The sequence below is a fragment of the Lytechinus pictus genome, chromosome 16, assembly GCF_037042905.1.
Source record: "Lytechinus pictus isolate F3 Inbred chromosome 16, Lp3.0, whole genome shotgun sequence".
Taxonomy (NCBI): Eukaryota; Metazoa; Echinodermata; class Echinoidea; order Temnopleuroida; family Toxopneustidae; genus Lytechinus; species Lytechinus pictus.
The window spans coordinates 22,408,787-22,430,135 of record NC_087260.1 but is presented as its reverse complement, the minus strand read 5'-3'; the positions used below and the strand labels follow the sequence as shown (position 1 = coordinate 22,430,135).

General features: G+C 36.9%; 2 protein-coding genes across 3 annotated transcripts in view; one reads left to right on the top strand and one right to left on the bottom strand.

Annotated features, from left to right (window-relative positions):
- LOC129279617 (uncharacterized) overlaps positions 1-21,349 on the top strand; it is a 28,562-nt gene that overhangs the window by 1,487 nt on the left and 5,726 nt on the right. The window contains exons 1-4 of one of the 2 annotated variants that reach the window (XM_064111532.1): positions 16,518-16,589; positions 18,559-18,633; positions 19,164-19,266; positions 19,897-19,986. In XM_064111532.1, the coding sequence (XP_063967602.1) occupies positions 16,529-16,589; positions 18,559-18,633; positions 19,164-19,266; positions 19,897-19,986 (329 nt within the window). In that variant the 5' untranslated portion in view covers positions 16,518-16,528. Of the gene's footprint in view, positions 1-16,517; positions 16,590-18,558; positions 18,634-19,163; positions 19,267-19,896; positions 19,987-21,349 lie in introns of those variants that run through there. The other variant, XM_064111531.1, reaches the window with a different exon arrangement.
- LOC135157068 (uncharacterized) lies at positions 7,622-10,174 on the bottom strand. Its single transcript, XM_064111551.1, has 2 exons — positions 9,781-10,174; positions 7,622-9,151 (listed from the first exon to the last, which is right to left on the bottom strand). Exon 2 carries the CDS (start codon positions 8,699-8,701, stop codon positions 7,622-7,624), a length of 1,080 nt encoding a protein of 359 aa, XP_063967621.1. The 5' UTR covers positions 8,702-9,151; positions 9,781-10,174.

Below are 21,349 nucleotides of genomic sequence, written 5' to 3'. Positions count from 1 at the left end.
TTGCACCACCGTGGCGCAATCGTCATCGCCACGTATAGGATACGATGCGCAAAATAGACGTATGATTTCTATACAGTTAAAAAGTGAAAAGTTATCTTTCTCCGCCTACCAGCAGATATGTCGAGTGCCTCGCGGTTCACGAATCGATCGCCCCATGCACGGCCAACGCGCGTCATTGAACTTGGGATATCCTATTCAAGGTGAAAGCCGGCTCTCTCTGCCTCTTATTACAACAATTATTGGTAATCCAACGTGTGATTATTATAGTGACATCTCAAGCTCTACTAATTCCAGACTTTTACACATCAAAACTCTCTGACTTTTTCATACTGTTTTGTTCATACTTTTCATTTAACTCACATGACCTGCCCGGCTCTCTGACTCGCAAAAAGTATACTATATTGAAACCGGTAGATGCCTCCTTTAAATCAACTTCATTCATCCGCATTACAGATGGTGATAACATGAAACACTATACAGTAAAGGATGATTCTTTATTATTCACATCATTTATTCTATTCCATTTCAATGTAGATAGGTTCAGATAGTGTATAAACTGCAGATTTTGATACAAAGGTAAAATAATGTAAGTTATGTTCTCAAATTATGTTGTAATAACAAACTAATTGTTAACTGTTAATTGTTAATATGAAAGTGAAGTTCTCGTTTTTCTATTTCTTCGCTTAACTTAATGGATTGTAACACATGTCTATGGATGGCATTCAGAAAATATGAACACAATGAACTTCAAACTGTCATTTATGTTGACGGCGTTTTCTTGGATTATTAATATTTGACAAGCTGATGTTTGTGCCTTTAGTTGTAGACTCCATCTTCACCCTCCGTTTCTTCTCCACCATCATCATTATCGTCATCGTCACCTTGATACTGGAATAAGCCATCGAATCGTGAACCATGCCTGGCTAACACTCATGAAAGTGAAGTTCTCGTTTTTCTATTTCTTCGCTTAACTTAATGGATTGTAACACATGTCTATGGATGGCATTCAGAAAATATGAACACAATGAACTTCAAACTGTCATTTATGTTGACGGCGTTTTCTTGGATTATTAATATTTGACAAGCTGATGTTTGTGCCTTTAGTTGTAGACTCCATCTTCACCCTCCGTTTCTTCTCCACCATCATCATTATCGTCATCGTCACCTTGATACTGGAATAAGCCATCGAATCGTGAACCATGCCTGGCTAACACTCTCTGTACGGCTTTCCGGAATTCCATGCCATTCTCTAATCTTTCCGTGAGATCGGACACGATTTCACGATTGATGTCAGCGTCTTCGAGGTACACGTTCTGCTGCAAGAACTGAGAGTAAAGATCGAAAAAGATGCGTTTGACTGCCCAGAGTAGTTTCACGTGAGCCTTTGCTTTAGCGTCTTCTTCTTCCATTCCTTCTGAGATGTATTTCTGATATTTTTCGTCTCTCAAGTCCTCGGTGGTTGTCATGGCTTGCTCTAACCATCCTCGATAAGCGAGGTTGTCTTCAGTTTCTTCCATGTTTGCTGTCATTGACGATTCGTGTCCATCGCTTTCTGATACGCTCGTTTCGGAATCATCGTTGGATTCTTCAACTCTTTGCATTTGAGAGGATGGGTCGGAGTCTTCATCTTCACTCGTTTCTTCTCCAGTATCATGCTCGTTTTGTTCATGCCTCTGCATATCATACTTCCTACTAAAGGTTTTATCGCATCGTGAACAAGCGTAACGGTTGGACATATCCAACGTATTCATGTTGACTCGATGATTATTTGCTGGGAAATGAAGAAAATTAACGTTCAACCTTGTAATAATACGTAATCATGAAACGCGCGCGAAGGTACTTCGATTCTTACGGATTATTACTGATTTTTACGGATTTTTACGGATTTTTACGGATTCTTACGGATTTTTGCGGATTCTTACGGATTCTTACGGATTTTTACGGATTCTTACGGATTTTTACGGATTCTTACGGATTTTTGCGGATTCTTACGGATTATAGCTTACGGATGTTTACGGATTCTTACGGATTTTTACGGATTCTTACGGATTCTTACGGATTTTTTACGGATTCTTACGGATTTTTACGGATTCTTACGGATTCTTGCGGATTAATTAATGCTTTCATATAATCTCAAGGAAAATATGTTCATCCACGTTGGAATGACCCATGCAGCATGGGAATCCGCAAGAATCCGTAAGAATCCGTAAGGATCCGTAAGAATCCGTAAAAAATCCGTAAGAATCCGTAAGAATCCGTAAACATCCGTAAGCTATAATCCGTAAGAATCCGCAAAAATCCGTAAGAATCCGTAAAAATCCGTAAGAATCCGTAAAAATCCGTAAGAATCCGTAAGAATCCGCAAAAATCCGTAAGAATCCGTAAAAATCCGTAAAAATCCGTAAAAATCAGTAATAATCCGTAAGAATCGAAGTACCTTCGCGCGCGTTTCATGATTACGTATTATTACAAGGTTGAACGCTAATTTTCTTCATTTCCCAGCAAATAATCATCGAGTCAACATGAATACGTTGGATATGTCCAACCGTTACGCTTGTTCACGATGCGATAAAACCTTTAGTAGGAAGTATGATATGCAGAGGCATGAACAAAACGAGCATGATACTGGAGAAGAAACGAGTGAAGATGAAGACTCCGACCCATCCTCTCAAATGCAAAGAGTTGAAGAATCCAACGATGATTCCGAAACGAGCGTATCAGAAAGCGATGGACACGAATCGTCAATGACAGCAAACATGGAAGAAACTGAAGACAACCTCGCTTATCGAGGATGGTTAGAGCAAGCCATGACAACCACCGAGGACTTGAGAGACGAAAAATATCAGAAATACATCTCAGAAGGAATGGAAGAAGAAGACGCTAAAGCAAAGGCTCACGTGAAACTACTCTGGGCAGTCAAACGCATCTTTTTCGATCTTTACTCTCAGTTCTTGCAGCAGAACGTGTACCTCGAAGACGCTGACATCAATCGTGAAATCGTGTCCGATCTCACGGAAAGATTAGAGAATGGCATGGAATTCCGGAAAGCCGTACAGAGAGTGTTAGCCAGGCATGGTTCACGATTCGATGGCTTATTCCAGTATCAAGGTGACGATGACGATAATGATGATGGTGGAGAAGAAACGGAGGGTGAAGATGGAGTCTACAACTAAAGGCACAAACATCAGCTTGTCAAATATTAATAATCCAAGAAAACGCCGTCAACATAAATGACAGTTTGAAGTTCATTGTGTTCATATTTTCTGAATGCCATCCATAGACATGTGTTACAATCCATTAAGTTAAGCGAAGAAATAGAAAAACGAGAACTTCACTTTCATGAGTGTTAGCCAGGCATGGTTCACGATTCGATGGCTTATTCCAGTATCAAGGTGACGATGACGATAATGATGATGGTGGAGAAGAAACGGAGGGTGAAGATGGAGTCTACAACTAAAGGCACAAACATCAGCTTGTCAAATATTAATAATCCAAGAAAACGCCGTCAACATAAATGACAGTTTGAAGTTCATTGTGTTCATATTTTCTGAATGCCATCCATAGACATGTGTTACAATCCATTAAGTTAAGCGAAGAAATAGAAAAACGAGAACTTCACTTTCATATTAACAATTAACAGTTAACAATTAGTTTGTTATTACAACATAATTTGAGAACATAACTTACATTATTTTACCTTTGTATCAAAATCTGCAGTTTATACACTATCTGAACCTATCTACATTGAAATGGAATAGAATAAATGATGTGAATAATAAAGAATCATCCTTTACTGTATAGTGTTTCATGTTATCACCATCTGTAATGCGGATGAATGAAGTTGATTTAAAGGAGGCATCTACCGGTTTCAATATAGTATACTTTTTGCGAGTCAGAGAGCCGGGCAGGTCATGTGAGTTAAATGAAAAGTATGAACAAAACAGTATGAAAAAGTCAGAGAGTTTTGATGTGTAAAAGTCTGGAATTAGTAGAGCTTGAGATGTCACTATAATAATCACACGTTGGATTACCAATAATTGTTGTAATAAGAGGCAGAGAGAGCCGGCTTTCACCTTGAATAGGATATCCCAAGTTCAATGACGCGCGTTGGCCGTGCATGGGGCGATCGATTCGTGAACCGCGAGGCACTCGACATATCTGCTGGTAGGCGGAGAAAGATAACTTTTCACTTTTTAACTGTATAGAAATCATACGTCTATTTTGCGCATCGTATCCTATACGTGGCGATGACGATTGCGCCACGGTGGTGCAATACCGGGTAAAGGGTAATTCCCTGGGATGACATCACGGTGCTTGCGTAGCCGGTGACGTCGTCACCCCCATCATTTCCGGGTTGAAGCGTGGCGTCCCCACGCCGACCCTCATTATCCAATTAAAATCGCGTCCCGCGTTTCATTATCCAATTAAGATGGCGTCCCCACGCGGAGTCATTATCCAATTAAAATCGTGTCCCCGCGCTTCATTATCCAATTAAGATGGCGTCCCCACGCGGAGTCATTATCCAATTTCCTGTTTACCGCGTACCCAAAGGTCACGCGAGGCACTCGACATATCTGCTGGTAGGCGGAGAAAGATAACTTTTCACTTTTTAACTGTATAGAAATCATACGTCTATTTTGCGCATCGTATCCTATACGTGGCGATGACGATTGCGCCACGGTGGTGCAATACCGGGTAAAGGGTAATTCCCTGGGATGACATCACGGTGCTTGCGTAGCCGGTGACGTCGTCACCCCCATCATTTCCGGGTTGAAGCGTGGCGTCCCCACGCCGACCCTCATTATCCAATTAAAATCGCGTCCCGCGTTTCATTATCCAATTAAGATGGCGTCCCCACGCGGAGTCATTATCCAATTAAAATCGTGTCCCCGCGCTTCATTATCCAATTAAGATGGCGTCCCCACGCGGAGTCATTATCCAATTTCCTGTTTACCGCGTACCCAAAGGTCAAAGGTCATGATTGACCGGAAGGTGGGGTCACGGGGTCAACAGTGACCGGAAGTTGGGGTCAAAGGTCATGCGGTCAAAGGTCAAAGGTCAAAGGTCAATTAGGATGAGGTCTAACCCCTAACTACTAACATATCTACTGCAAGTCAGCAACACATAAGGAAGCTCATAATAATATTCCCAATGAATATTGATTGCCAATGAATATTAAAACATTTCACAATTACAAATATTGTTTTAGTGTATACATATCTACTGCAAGTCAGCAACACATAAGTAAGCTCATAATGATATTCCCAATGAATATTAAAACATTTCACAAATACAAATATTGTTTTAGTGTGAACATATCTACTGCAAGTCAGCAACACATAAGGAAGCTCATAATGATATTCCCAATGAATATTAATTCCCAATGAATATTAAAACATTTCACAAATACAAATATTGTTTTAGTGTGAACATATCTACTGCAAGTCAGCAACACATAAGGAAGCTCATAATGATATTCCCAATGAATATTAATTCCCAATGAATATTAAAACATTTCACAAATACAAATATTGTCATAGAATACATAGTGTAAACAAATCCACTGAATGAATGTAACAGATAACAGATATAGAAGCTCATAGTATTTCCTCTGCAAAATTAAAACATATGGAACATACAAATTTTTTATCTATAGCTAGATCACCGCAAGTCTGTCATACATAACATTTGCGATAAAACTCATGATGTGTTTAAACAATTCAGTCATTGTGACGGAAATGTCTTTGTTTTTCAAGTGAAATTTTCTCTATATCAATGAAATCTAAAAAAAAATGTGTGTGACATACAGTATCATACAAGTCATGTACCAAAACAATGAATTTTGACATGTTTTAGTAAGTTGAAAGTGCCTCTTTCTATCAAAGTGACTCTCTATCATGATCTGTGATATATTAATTTCTTTTCAATGACGAAAATGACAAGAGTACAAAAAAGGTAAAAGAAAGAAAAACATCAGGTGTGATGGCGGTGGTGGTGGTTTTGAGCTGATATATGATAAAAATAAAATGCTAGAAATTATTTTTAATAGACTTCAAATTTTGTACTGTGTCAACCTGCTTATAAAGAAATATTTGCTTATATACGTTTTCAGTTGTCTGCATCTGATGCCTTAATTTTAGTATAATGAGAGGTCCTGAAATTACACATAGGCTTTTCGTGTATGAGATATGATGCATTATTTGCCAGACACTCCAACAGCACATTGTCATTGTGATCGTTGCTTATACGGGGCATGGGTTACTCCCTGCCAGCTGGATTGCACTGTTCAAGCATGCACCCTACTAAGAATGGGTCCATTGTTCAAGTTAAATATTGCTATTTGTTCTGAAGTCAGAACAATTGGTATACAATTATTCAAAAAAACATTTTTCCTCTGTTAGATTAATAATAATAATCAAATACTGTTGATTATCCCATGTACAGTATTATTTCTTACCTCAATAGAAATGATAAGTTTTGATTGGTAATTATTATACTATGTAATGCTTGTTTTTGATTGCACATCTAAATCATTACCATACTCAGCATAAATTCTATACAAAATGTTACAAAGAATGTTGCAGCTGTGATGTTTAATGTGTTCGAAAGCAGTATTTGAAGAGCTCACTTGTAAAAGGGGTTAGGTCCATTTTTCATCAAATTTGATTTTTATGTCACGGTCTTAATGTATAGATGTTTAGAAGCTCTATAAGATGATACCAAAGAAAAATTGAAATTCCTATTAAAAAGTGAATTAAAGTGGCAAAGAAAAATCACTTTTTTTCAAAAGGGTTAGGTCCATTTCAGTTGCAAAAGGGATTAGGTCCACACAGATTTTTTTTGGAAAAGAATATCTTTAAAAATATGAAGACAGGTAGATTTCTCTTATACCCAATTTTATGTTCTCATGGTAGGGTATCATGAAAATTTCGTTCCGCATAAGAATATCGAAATATGCATGGGAGAATTAAAATAATGATTTCCTTGGAGCGGACCTAACCCCTTTTGCAACCAAACTCTTCTGAAGATCTCATTTGTCAAAAGGGGCTAGGTCAATTTTTTCATAAACTTTATTGTTCTCTCTCTCTCTAAACCTCTAAATTTTTAATCACTCTGATGATGCCAAAGACAGTTTGAAATTCAAAAGCAAAATGTGAATGAAAGTTGCAAAGAAAAATCACTTTTTTATCAAAAGAGATTGGATTCGTTTCAGTTTACTTGCAAAAGGGGTTAGGTCCACAATTATAATTTTTTTTTAATATATAGAAAAAAAAATTGAAGACCGGTAGATTTCTTCTATACCCAATTTTATGTCCACATGATAGGGTAGTACATCATGACAATTTAGTTTCTCATAAGAATGTTGCAATCAGTGAAAATAAAAACATGGTTTTCTCGGAAAGGTCTAAAGTGGACCGAACCCCTTTTGCAACTAAACTCTTCATTTGTAAATAATAAGAACAACTAATTGAATGTGGAAATATAAGTAATAATACTAAAGTGAACTGATATTTACATACTAATCTTTCTTTGAGGTGCATATACTTGATCAGATCACTTGAAGATGACTTGGTAATTTCATTATGTATGAATTAACCAGGAGAATATATTTCATATTTCCTCATATCGTCCTGACAATATATTCAACTTTTTGTTTATAAAATGTTTTATCATGGATGTCTGCAAATTTCTTGAGGTCCTTGCTGCAACGGGGTATATCCTGTTTCGGATTCAGTTCAATACATTCTTCAGCGTCAGTATAAACATCTGTTAACGCAGATGGATGCTCTGATGCAACATTACTATTCCGGTTCTTCTGTTCCATGTAGGTACCACGGATAATTGTGAATATTAATGATATGAACACCACAGCTGTTGTAAGAGCACAAACTATGATTACTGTTTTAACTTTGAACATTTTTTTTGGATAAGTGGATGTTGATAAGTGGTAGTCTGTAAAGTTCATAGATGTTATAAACGTTACCATGTCTGTATGATCTGTTGATATTTGTGTTGTGATTGGTATGTTCGAACAGGGATCTTTTCCATGATATTCATTTTGAAACAAGACAGTATCATTACATTCACATCTTGATTTATATACATTAAAAGCAGAAGAGCAACAAAGCGCTGGCTGTGATTTCCTGATGAGAATAGTCTGTTTCAATAAAGAACCTCTCACAACAGGGTCTGTTAAGTGAGGCATCCATAAACCATTTTGATAGCATTCAATCTTCCCTGATAGACTTCCAGCATCGGCTGTACAGTCTACCTCTACCCATCCTCTACCATAATCTTCCCCCACAACACAAAGTGCTTTCTCAGGAGGATAATGTACTTTCAGGTAAATTCTATGTGTATGATCACCGAGTATTTCCCTATCCTTGTAAACAAACAAAATGTATGTTCCTTGATCATCTCTCATTAGATCCTTTATGGTAAGATCGAGAGAGCAGCTCGCATTGATAATCAGTTTCTTAACCTCAAATCTCTGAGCCTGATTTGCAGGCAAAGACAGAGACGACCCATCTATTGAACTATAAAATGGTCGTCTGTTAGATTGTTGTAATGTAACTTCTGAACTATCACAAGGATATTGGAAAATCAAGTTGGCTTCTTGACCTTGCATTAAGGATATTCCTTTGGCTTCATACACATGAATAATGACGAGTAAACTTATCAAAATGACGAGTTTTGCCATGGTGTCATTTGTAAATGTATAGCAGTTCAGATTAAAGATAAAAATTGTATTGATTAAAAATCACCCAATATATTTTAGAAAATAGATTACCTAAAATAGATTGAAATAACGTGTAAAAAATTGGATTACAATAGATTACACACAAAAGAGTTTATCAGTTTGGGGTTCTAATGATAAACTCCAAAATGAAGATAAAAACGTCACTTGATCCAAACTGTTTCTTAATCATGTGTTCAGGTAGTGGATTCACTTCATAAGTTATTTCTCAGTAGCCTATGAAATTGAAGTCTTTCTTTCCTACAGACATGTGTATCGATGTCTGCAGATGTACTGATGGTTGACTTGATTTACTCCTTGTGCAGTTCCATCAGCTGGATATTCGTCCTGGTTTATTGAATACTTCAATTCAGTTCAATGTCAGAAGATTCCAATATGTCCGTGCGGCATGTTCTAGATAATAATTGAATGAAAGTGTTTTTTAAGTGTGCATTAAGATAAATTCTTCATAAAGTTTAATTCTGACCAAATGATTACTGTTGAATATGGTGAATGCTTTTGAGGAGATCTGAATGTACTGCTTATATATTCAGACCTTGTTTCTTAATTTCAAATAAAGTACGCCTGCATGAAATCAGAAAATGTTGACTGACAAATGATTTACCTTTTAATTCACATCTGAAATGAAATTACTATTGATAATACACATTGTGACTCTAATGATTGAAGCGACTATAACTGGAATGAACACGGGATTCACTGAAACTCAAATACCATCAGAATAATGGTGGTGCAACCCAAAATGTATTGTGTGAGTCACATCAAATAATTACTGAAGCAACATTCTTTTTGTAGAACATGTTTTAGGCCTTTTTCAATTCCTACATGCTTTCTATGAAACTAACAAAGAATATTCATGCATTCACAGTGATTTAGGCTATATCCGTTTCTTTGATACATGCTATTACTATATGTATCGAGTTATAGGTTGGAAAGTTTTTATGATTAAATGAAAAAAAAAACATTATCCTGCCTTGATTAAGAGCTTAGTTTTACGGTCTTTATGAGAATTAATACTTTACTTTACTCCAGCGATGATGTAGGACTAAGCCTGTTCATCGATCAAAGTAGAGATGTCTATTGGTGCTCTCCTTTTGTTTTGCACAGATGTACTACTTGTGTTGGCAGGGAGGGACGTCCAGACGTAATTATGTTGGTTTTGTCTCCACTGAGTAGGCTACAGATGTATGACAAATGAATGGGAGCCTATTTTATATTTTCTAAATTAATGCTGACTCCGAAAGCATGGAATGGAAACTCAGATGATCAATGGCATTGGAGAATATTGTGCAATGCTAGTTGTTGTGAATACCCTTCTACGCCAAATTCACAGTTATTACAGAAACCATGTAAATCATGGTTATCGGTTCTAAGGACATATGGCTCTTGTTTAGTTAATGGAAATAAAATAACTGTGTAAAAAAAAAGTTCCAAGTTCAAGTCATCCATTTACACAGTTAAATAATGGTCATATAAAATGTGAACCTTGAAACTTCGACAGAGATATAATCAGGACCGTCGCTAAAGGGGGGGGGGGGTTGTGGGGTGCAACACCCCCCCCCCCCCACTACTCTGGATATCGTCGGTAAATCTGCGCGCCCGTCGGGAAAAAAATGAAAAAAGGAGAGAGGGAAAAAAGAAGGAAGGGAAAAAGAAGGAAGAAAAAAGAAAGGAGAGAAAAAAGACAGAAAAAAGAAAGAGAAAGAAGGAAAGAGAAAAAGACAAAGAAAAAGAAAAGCAGGGGCTGTTGGATCGAAGCCTGTCGGAAAACGATAAACTGTCGGGTCACCTATGGCTCTTCCAACGGCTTCATCTACCGACAGGGATTAGAATTTACCGATTTTCGGTCTTAATCGCCTAAAAAGTGAACACACGCTTTGTACCGACAGTGATTAAAATGGCCCGGTTGTAGGCCTAAATTGCCAAAAAATTTCAGCTCGCGCTTCGCGCTCGCATTATTCATTTAGTGAGGTCGACACCTGTCAGAAAAATTATAAACTGTCGGGTCACGCTGGAATTTTCCAACTGCCTCATTTACCGACAGTGATTAGAATGTAAATGTCGGGTCACCAAGGGCTGTTCCAAGGGCTTCATCTACCGACAGTGATTAGAATGTCCCGATTTTAGGTCTATCACCCAAAATTTTCAGCTCGCGCTTCGCGCTCGCATTATTCATTATTTTAGTGAGATCGACGCCTGTCAGAAAATGATAAACTGTCGGTTCACGCTGGAATTTTCTAACTGCGTCATGTACCGACAGTGATTAGAATGTAAATGTTTGGTCATCCATGGCTGTTCCCAAGGGCTTCTTCATCTACAGACAGTGATTAGATGTCTCGATTTTATGATATACATCGACTAAAAAATCACACGCGCTTTTACCGACAGTGATTAGAATGACCCGGTTCTAAATCGCAAAAAAAATTTAGTAGTTCTAAATCGCAAAAAACTTCGGCTAGCACTTCGCATCATTCATTTAGTGAGATCCATATCATCTTCACAATATTCTTACGTCTTGGACAGCGCTTAAAAGGTTCCCTAGAGGGTCAGTATGAATATCAGCTCGCGCTATGCGCTCACATTATCTATTGAGATACAAAGTTTGTTCTTTGGACCTATTGAAAAATGTTTCACAATATCAAAATTTGTTGAGCATGATACCCTTCGTTTTCATTATTACAAGAAGTGCAAAAAGAGTGTTGCCTTTTTAAAGTCTGTCAGGTCTTAATACAAAAAAAATCAGCTCGCATTGTTACATTGGATATCTAATGTCTTTTATTTGGCTTAGTAATCCATTTTCATAATTTTTTTTATCGAAAAGAAAAATCAGCTCACGGTTCGCGCTAGCATCATATAGTAATATATTTTTGGTTAAAATATCCATCCTGATCACGGTTATATCGCTTCAAATGTTTTGTTATTTAGGTCTAAATCTACATTAAAAGCTAAGCTTCGCGCTCGCATAGTTAGATCCATGTATCCTCTCCACATTTTTCCTTCATGTTGGACAGTGCTTAAATTCTCCCTCAGAATATTGAAAATTTCCGCTCGAGCTTCGCGCTTGCATTATATGTTTTTTTTTAGATACACAGCTTGTTCAATTACAGATGCAGAAACTAAGTTTGTATTAATGTAAAAACGTGTAAAATGTTTAGTTTTCAATTTACAATATCCAAAATTGATAGTTTTTCCTCGCTCTATTTGATTAGTGAGATATGTATTCTATTAATGAGTCACTGCAAACGGTTAATTAATATGTCCTTTTCCAGAACAGATATATAAGGGTATCGGTTAACGATCACAGTCATGAATTGTAATACACGCATACCATTCATGCAAAAAGTGCTTAGAATGTCAAGTTTTCTGGTCGGAAATCAAAATTTTCAGCTCGCGCTTCGCGCTCGCATCAATTATTTGGTTATGTTATCCATCCTCTTCATGATTACAGTCAAATTTTCTCGTCGAAATATATATTTTTTTCAGCTCGCGCTTTGCGCTTGCTCTATTTGATTAGTAGGAAATGTATTCTATCAATGAGTCACTGCAAACAGTTAATCAACATGTCCTTTTTCAGAACACTTATTTAAAAGTTTTAGCTCGCGCTAGCATGGATTGTCTAATTATATACATATTAGTCTTACAAAAAGTGCTAAGAATGTCCAGTTTTCTGGTCGGAATCACAATTTTCAGCTCTCGCTTCGCGCTCGCAACGATTGTTTGGTTAATGTATCTATCCTCTTCATCGAGCTTTCAGGTAAAAATATGACATTTTTCAGCTAGCGCTTCGCGCTCTCATTTTTGGATAGGTGAAAATTTTATTATTTCACGGCTCACTGCGAACAGTCTTCAACTAATCTTTTGCTGACCAGTATATTAAAAATTTCAGCTCGCAATTTGTGCTCACATGCATGGATTGTTTAGTTAGATACCCCTCTAGTTTATGATAACAAAAGTGGTCACAATGTTCAATTTTAAGGTCTAAATATATAAAATATCCAAAAAATTTTGCTCACGCTTTGCACTCGCATGGTAACTTATATCCACGTCACACAAAATACCTTATCTTGTTTCTTAGAATGAAAATTTAGTTAGGACTAACCCTTAAAAAAAACAGATTTCGGCGGCCGTGACATGGAAATGCGGATGAAAATATTTTCGCCCCCCCCCCCCATTTATAAAAGCTGGAACTGCTTGCTCCTTGGCAACGTTCCTTCAAAATCTATGATTTTATTGCTACGGTACTTTACTATTACCGATTGTGATATACAGTTCAGGCTAGAAGTTAACATACACCCAGGAAATTAAAAAAAAGTTGACACTTGTCAAACATCATAAAATTTACTGTATATTATAAAATATTTTTGCTATCATGACAAATTTTATATCAAACAAATGAGTATGTCACGCCCCTTCATCATATTGCTTTGTCATCAGGAGCTGAAAAATATTTAGGTGACCTTTTGTCCCCCCTAAATTTCATATTTTAGACGAATTAAAAATAAAAAATTGAAAAAACATTTCTTGTGCTTGCTACTTCTAAACATAAACATTTCAGATTACACTTTTTTGTTCAGTTGTGATATATCATGATAGAAAATATGATATAAATCGTAGATTTGACAGTTATATATTTCTGTGAAACGATGTTTGAAAATATAATAAACAATAATTGAATACATTTGGCACGAATAGTACACTCTACAAAATAATTACTCAATATTGAGTAAAATTTCACCCTACCTACGTAAAAGGGAACATGGTTGCCATTGGAGTAAAACTTTACTCAGGGCAGATTGTGTAAAATATTGACCAATAAACGTGCAGTATTTTACTCAACCAATGTGCAGAATATTTGACACAATGGGAATGTAAAATTTGTTGTATTTATGTTGGGTAAAAAGAGAACATAGTTGTTGTTGGGTAAAACGTGACACAACACAGGTTGTGTAAAAATATTTCTCGATAAAAGAGCAGTATTTTACTCAACAAAATATGTGCAGAATATTTGAAAAAGAAAATTATATTTATTTCACCCTATTGCCCCTTCCTTTTTTTCTCCCCCCCTTTTTGAAGGAGAGGTGGCATGCCTTTTTTTAATTGTTGATCATAACCAAAGATGAATCATAGCAGAAAATAAAACAAGTGACATCCAGACGTAATTATGTTGGTTTTGTCTCCACTGAGTAGGCTACAGATGTATGACAAATGAATGGGAGCCTATTTTATATTTTCTAAATTAATGCTGACTCCGAAAGCATGGAATGGAAACTCAGATGATCAATGGCATTGGAGAATATTGTGCAATGCTAGTTGTTATGAATACCCTTCTACGCCAAATTCACAGTTATTACAGAAACCATGTAAATCGTGGTTGTCGGTTCTAAGGACACATGGCTCTTGTTTGGTCAACGGAAATAAAACAACTGTGTAAGTTCCATGTTCAAGTCATCCATTTACACAATTACAGAATTAATGGTCATATAAAATGTGAACCTTGAAACTTCTACAGAGGTATAATGATCATTAAATAAACACAGAATTATAAAACCACCTAACAAAGAATCATTAAACTATTGACAAAAAATGTATACATTGTTTCTAGTTGCATATTTTGTTTAAACAAGACAGTGTAAATACATTTTCTTAATTAATGCTGAATTTCGAAAGCATGGAACCCAGAGGGACCGAGAAAGTTGATTGAATATGGTGAGATGGTTTACCTGGGGCGGATCCAGGATTTTCTAAATGGGGAGGGGCACATTTTCCGAGGAGAAATTTTTACAAGTCCCCCCCCCCCCCCCCCCCCCAACAAAAAAAGGGGGAGTAACCAAAATTTAAGGACATTTCGTCCACGTAAAAGTTTGACAAGCAAAAAAAAGGTCTTCACTTTCAAAAGGGGGCACACTTCTATTTTAAAGGCATTTTTACATTAATAATTTCCATTGTGCCTCTCAAAGGGGGGGGGGGTACGGGCCGGCTTTGCCCCCCTACCCTGGATCCGCCAGTGTGGTTGACGATAGATAATAGAAAGAGGACAGTCAGGGGAGTCATAGTGAGAGAAAGGAGAAGAGATCTCAGAGAGCTAGATCATAAGATCGCAGGAGGGGGAGAGAGGGGGAGGAGAGAGATCGAGGGTGTGTTCGAGTTTCGTGAGTGAGTGGCTGTTCACTTCTTTTCATATACACTCTAAAATAGTTGGGCAAAAAATGCCCAAATTTTAACCAACCCTGGGTAACATACTGTCCACACCGACAGCTGTTGGTTAAAATCTGCCCAAATTGGGTATCAAAAAATAATAATTGGGTAATAAATTTGCTCAATTGGATAATAATTGCCCAGAATATATATATTTTTTTACCAACATACATTACCCAACACAGTGGACGGTAGGCCTATTGTTGCCCAACATTTTAAGAGTGTACAGTTGGAATGATTCTCAGAAGGTCCAACTGTGTTTTTTATACTGCCGAAAATGTCCTCAACCCCTTACTAAAGGGCTTGTGCCATTACATCCGATTATCGCCTCGGGTCCGGCAATCGCGTATACACCCGACCATTCGAGAAAAGGGTTTTATAAAATAGCTGTATTATTTCAAGCATCGCGATTGGTCAATACGCGTCACATGACATCCAACTTTTTTTGTGCACTGCACGGTAGTGCAAAAGGTGTGCAACGAAAATTGACATTGCACGCTCGAGCAAACCAGTGCGGTTAAGTCCAACAAATCTGTACTGTAACTTTTTAAAAAATTGTTTCTGTGTTGCTATTTTATAAAACAAATAATGCACTTGCTCTGTCGTGCGTAAAAGTAAATGCAGAGAAAGCTCGGTTTCTTCAGATGGAGCACATGGGCACTCGCCGCAAGCGGCTCGTGCACAGTGCGACTCCTATCTAAAGAAACCTCGCGTGCTCTGCATTTCCACTAACGCACTCGGCTGCATGCATTATTTGTATAATATTACCTAAATCCCCGAAACGCCAGTGCCTGTGTCCAGTTTACCCAGTCGATAATTTTGCTATAATTTTCGTAAAACATCGGGTAAACTGGACCCGACCTTTCGGGAATTAAGTGTCCCTTTTCTCGAATAGTCATGGGAATCAACACATTATTTAGATTGCAACATTTACATGAAGTGTAGGTCTGTGCTGGCGCCACTAGGATGTTTTGATAGGGGGACGCCAGTGCAGGGTCGTCTTAATGTGCACGTCATATTAATACAATACGGATATATTAAAGAGTTACATGCCCAGACCACTCAATTTTCTTTTTTTTTCTTATGTCATTTATCTTTCCTCTTTTGTCTCAACCCTCATTTAACTAGACTACTTAAAAAATCATTGGGGGCGGTTGTCCCCTGCCACCGCCCCCTCAACACATTGTTAGTTATAATCATAGAGATATATACTAATAATTAGTATACATCTCTATGGTTATAATGCACTTAGCAATTTTCATAGTGTCGTTTTGCCTATCCTTGACCTTGGCCATCGGTCGATGGGTATTTTGATTTTCTTGCATTGTAATGTCTCGTATTCCTTTGCCAGGAAATAAATGTATAAATAAAATAAAAAAAAGATAAATAAATAAATAAAGAATTAAATAAATAAATAAATAAATAAATAAGTAAATACATACATAAATAAATGAATAAATAAACAGAGAAATAAATACCGGTATTGAATAAAAAATATGGACGATATTTATGATCGATATCAACGGTATATCTAATGGTCGGTGGAAGAACTGTGAGCGAGAGAGTGAGGAAGAAATGGCTGGAAATGCATTTCATATGGAGGTTCTTACTAAAAGCATCAATGAACTTCAACAAGGTAATGAATGTATATTATTTTAAGAAATATATACCAGTATCCTGTATCTCGTGGGTTAATTGTTTAAATTTGATATCTTCGTTAGATTGTGAACTACTGAAGCGAGGCGGTACGGTACCGTACTCGTCTCCCTGTCCCATTCCGGGCGGCGGGCCGGGCGGCTTTTCCATCGGTTGAGCTTCGTGTTGATGACCTGTGCGTGTGAGTGTGACTGCATGCATTTGATTTTGAGCTGAACGTGTGGATAATTAGATCTAGATCTATATGTAACGTTAAATTATAAGGAAAAAAGACCTTTGATGGAAACATGTGTTGAAGCTGAATTGAATGGAAAAAATGAGGCTTGACTCGACTCCTATTCCTAATTGAGCTGACTGAATCACTGATACTTGACAGTGACACTGAGCCCCGGGGGGTCACTCTCCACAATGCCTGGACTGCTACCCACCCCCGTGTCCGACAACCTCAGAAATGCACCCTAAACGGCGTAACTACAGTACATTAACTAAATTTGCAACCCTAAACGGCGTAACCCATGAGAAAAGCCACCCTAAGTGGCGTGAACAGGGAAATCCCATAATTTGATACCCTACATGTAAGTGGCGTAAACTAAAAATCAATTATTGATTAATGTTGTGGGTAACGCTTGCTGCCTAGTAGGATAGAGCCAGGTGTAAGAGACTAGCTATAAGGTCCATGCTCTCATAACATAAGTGCTGCGCAGGCCGCGCCGGCATGTGGGAGGTCTATTTTGTATCCCTTAAAATCACCTTTCATGGTGTTTATGGCTTATGTCTGCTCCCGGGTCTCCTCAAATTTGCACCCCTAAATGACGTAATTTTCATAACCAAATTAGCAACCCTAAACGGCGTGAAGAGAGAAAGAAAAGGCTACCCTTATTGGCAATTTACAAGCGAATGGTGCTGAAATGCAACCCTTTTTGCCAAAGACGTTGACGCCGCCCGAGTGCCTGAAACGGGACCCTTTTCGACATTTTTTCTGGACGCGGGTGCGTAGCAGGTCATGTGGAGAGTGACCCCCCCCCCCCCGGGCACTGAGCCTGAGAGGCTGAGCCTGAGGCCAGGCAGAGGGCAGTGATGAGTGAGCTGTAACTTACAGAGTGAGGCCCTGGCCTTGGCCTTGCCCTGATTTAAAATTGGCTGAAATTAAACTGTTTGCTCGTTCAATACAGTTAGAATTTAGATCTAAGTTACTTTGACTCTTGTACTATTAAACGTTACAACCCTAAAAAGTCCCTAGTTAGTAACATCAGATGACTGAGGCTGATTCCTAAGTTTTGGTTAACATTTTCACGTTAGATTTAGAAATTACAAAACAGAGACTGAAGTGAATGTTTTAGTTTGAGTTTGTACTAGATCTTCTAGGCTCTACCTGTAAATGAAGGGGATGGATGTGGGCCAGTCTTTCATGGTTATGGATCTAGAATTCTAACTTGACTAATGAACTGAAGATTAAAGATGAATTCTTTAATATTCCACAAGTGCATTTGTTATTGGTTCTTATATTCTAAAGGAATAAGTGTTTCAAAATTAAAATAAAAGCAAACAAATATGCACCTTAGAAAAAATTACAGCCTGTCAAATAAGAGTCTGAAAAAAGTGTCCTAACTTTGAAGTCATTCATACACACACTTCATGGATTTCCATGAAAGGGGGTGCATTGTGCCCTTTGGTTTTGCAAGAAATGCCCGAGATTAAACACTTTTCCCCGGTTGACTCTGAGTTTTTAATGAATATCTGTCTTCTATACTGCGGATGGAAATTTTATGGTTGCAAGTCTTCTTTGATAGAATCATTCATGCAGATACCTACACCTGAAATACTGTTTGCACAGTATTTATACTATCATATGGCCTGGGATATTGGTCACACCATGATGAAATTGTAATCAATTTCATGAGTGACTAGATTGTATGGATATTAATGCTCTTTTTCTCTTTCTGGATCAGAGAAAGCAAGGAATGAACAGAAACTGCGGGAGGTGAGGAGCAAACGGAAAGCCTTGACTAAAAAATTTGAGAGCTGTGAGTATTTTTTGTGTTACTTCATAATTTCAATTTATATTAAAGCCTGGAAATCAGCACTGCCAAAATCAAGGATATCTTTAGGTCACTATTTATTTGAAGAAAAAAAATACCACTAGATCTATGATCGTTTGTGTAGTGAATTAAGTTAATACACAAAAACATTCCTGGAGCAACACATAGATTAAAATGATAATGCATAAACAAGTGAGGGGTTTAATTGAATGTATCATATAGTTTCAAACATAGGACACTTAATTGGAATTGTTTGATCATGCCTGTCATTTGGTGTATAAAATTTTAAGTATATCTTGAAGTATTGATCATAAAGTCATAATACCCATGGGGAAATAAATGAAGTGTATAAAATTAAGTAATCATGAGAAACAAAATAAAAAAATTCTCACAAGGTTCAAGTTTTTTTTAATTCAATATTGTACAGTTCATATTTGTATAATGGGAAAAGAATGATATCTTATTTATTTTGGAAGTATCTAATTTTTTCTTGTTCTCCTTTATGACTAATAAAGCTGCTGCAAAGCATAACCAGTTGGAAGAGAAAATCTCAAAGTTAAGCGAGACCTTGAAGATAGCACAACATAAAGTTTTCCAATCTCAGACTGAATTAGATGGGTAAGTAGAGAAGATTAATGAATGCATTCTGGACTGCTATCAATATTGTTCAAGACTTGTTAAAAAAGACTAATGAATTTAACGTGATCTGTTCATTCAGTGCAATATTGTGGAATATGTAGTTTAAAATGTATGTTGCTCTACATGCTGCACCATTTTTTTTAAATCATTTTGCTAAATATTTGTTTATTTTCATAAATGTGGGAATAATTTTATTCAATTCAGTTCAAAATCACTGTCATAATTATTACCATAAATCTTTACCACTGTATTTACTGTTATATTCATAAATATTTCAATAATATTATTGATATAATATATTTTTTGTGCACATTTTACTTTGTACTACTGTTTGTATAACTTTGCCATGAATGTGGAAAAAGATTTAATATCAATTCAAAATCACTATCATAATTTTCATAATTTTTACAATTACTATATAATTATCTGCTGTTAAGTGAATTTCTATTACTCTATAAGTTAATTTTTGTTTAATGTCTACAGATATGAAACCCTCATGTATCATTCTATAGGAAAGTGGATTTACTTGTCAGCCATTGATATGATTTCTTTGCATATTTTTCATAAATTTTGTATATTTTTAATCAAATGCTATTAATTTACGCACAGTCAGCTGAATTCAAACACTATGGTTCAAGCTCAAGTACAGCACATAGAAGAGGCAATAAAGGATACCAAGGAACAACACACCAAAGACATGTAATTACTCTAACTTTAACCAACTTAATAAGGGGGCTGTTGCAACCAGACATTTTAGCCAGCATATATGCTGACATACTGTACGTTTGGCTGGCCATTTTCTCCTTTCATCCTATTTGTTGATATCAAGCAATTTTCTCCGTTCATCTTATTTGTTGATATAAAGCATTCCATTCATAAAATCAAGAATTGGACAAGTGCCTACCAATGACAGCTTCCCCATAAAATCATTCTTTAGATCTTGTCAGGGTTTGTAGTAGTATTTCAAAATCGGGTGTAGATGAAAAGGTGTAGAAAACTTTTTATTGGAGATCTGTTTACCAATTATACATTCCCCTCAATACTCTACCATCCCATTTCCCCTCTCCTCCTTGCTATCCCCTACCCCTCCCCCCCCCCCCCACTCCACCTTCCATTCCCTCAAACCTTCCTCCTTATCTTATTCTAGGGAGAATTTTTAAAGAGCAACTATAATTTTAAGGAGCATTCATCATTCATTTATGCCAGAGGTCATAGTAGTAGTTTCACATCAGGGGTAGATAGCTTGATATCTCATATTGGTGAATTTAGAAGGTTTATATTTACTTGGTCTACAAGCGAAGACCAGGGGCAGATCTAGGATCGCTTTAAAGGGGGGGGCATTTTCCTGAGGAAAAAATTGACAAAGCAAAAAAAAGGGGGGGGGGCTTTAAAGGGGAATCCAGCCTTGGCCATAAAATGTTGTGTTGGGAAGGAGAAAAATAAATTAAACAGAATGGTGAAAGTTTGAAAGAAATCGGACAAGCAACAAGAAAGTTAAAGCTGCTTTAAAATTGAGATCACTAATACTATGTAGATTTCAAATTGGCAACTGGGTAAGTAAATTATGACAAGGGGCAAGGACAACTTTCCCATAGGCCATGTACTTTATTATCAGGGATTTGTGGTTTTCTCCTAAATACCCATCCCCCTGGGGCAGTAATCTAAATATAACACAGGTAGTATATTGTTTTATGTCCTCATGAAAGAAAAATATAATTTGAAATAAAACTTTTGGGAAAAATGACATTTTAGTCACAATATGTATTGGAGTACATGGAAGAGTAGTCCTTGCCTTACATCACTATGACATCCTATATGCGGCCAATTTGAAGTCTCCATGGGTAGAGTGATTACCAATATTTACAACTTTTAAAAATTCATAACTTTCTTGTTGTTTTTCCAATATTGTTCAAACTTTCACCTATCAACTTGTCTGATTTTTCTTTTCCTTATAAAAACAATTTTTTATTTGGGTTGGATTCCCCTTTAACCAAAAATTGAGAGGATTTCATCCACGAAAACGTTTGACCAAAAAAAGGTCTTTACTTTCAAAAGGGGGCAC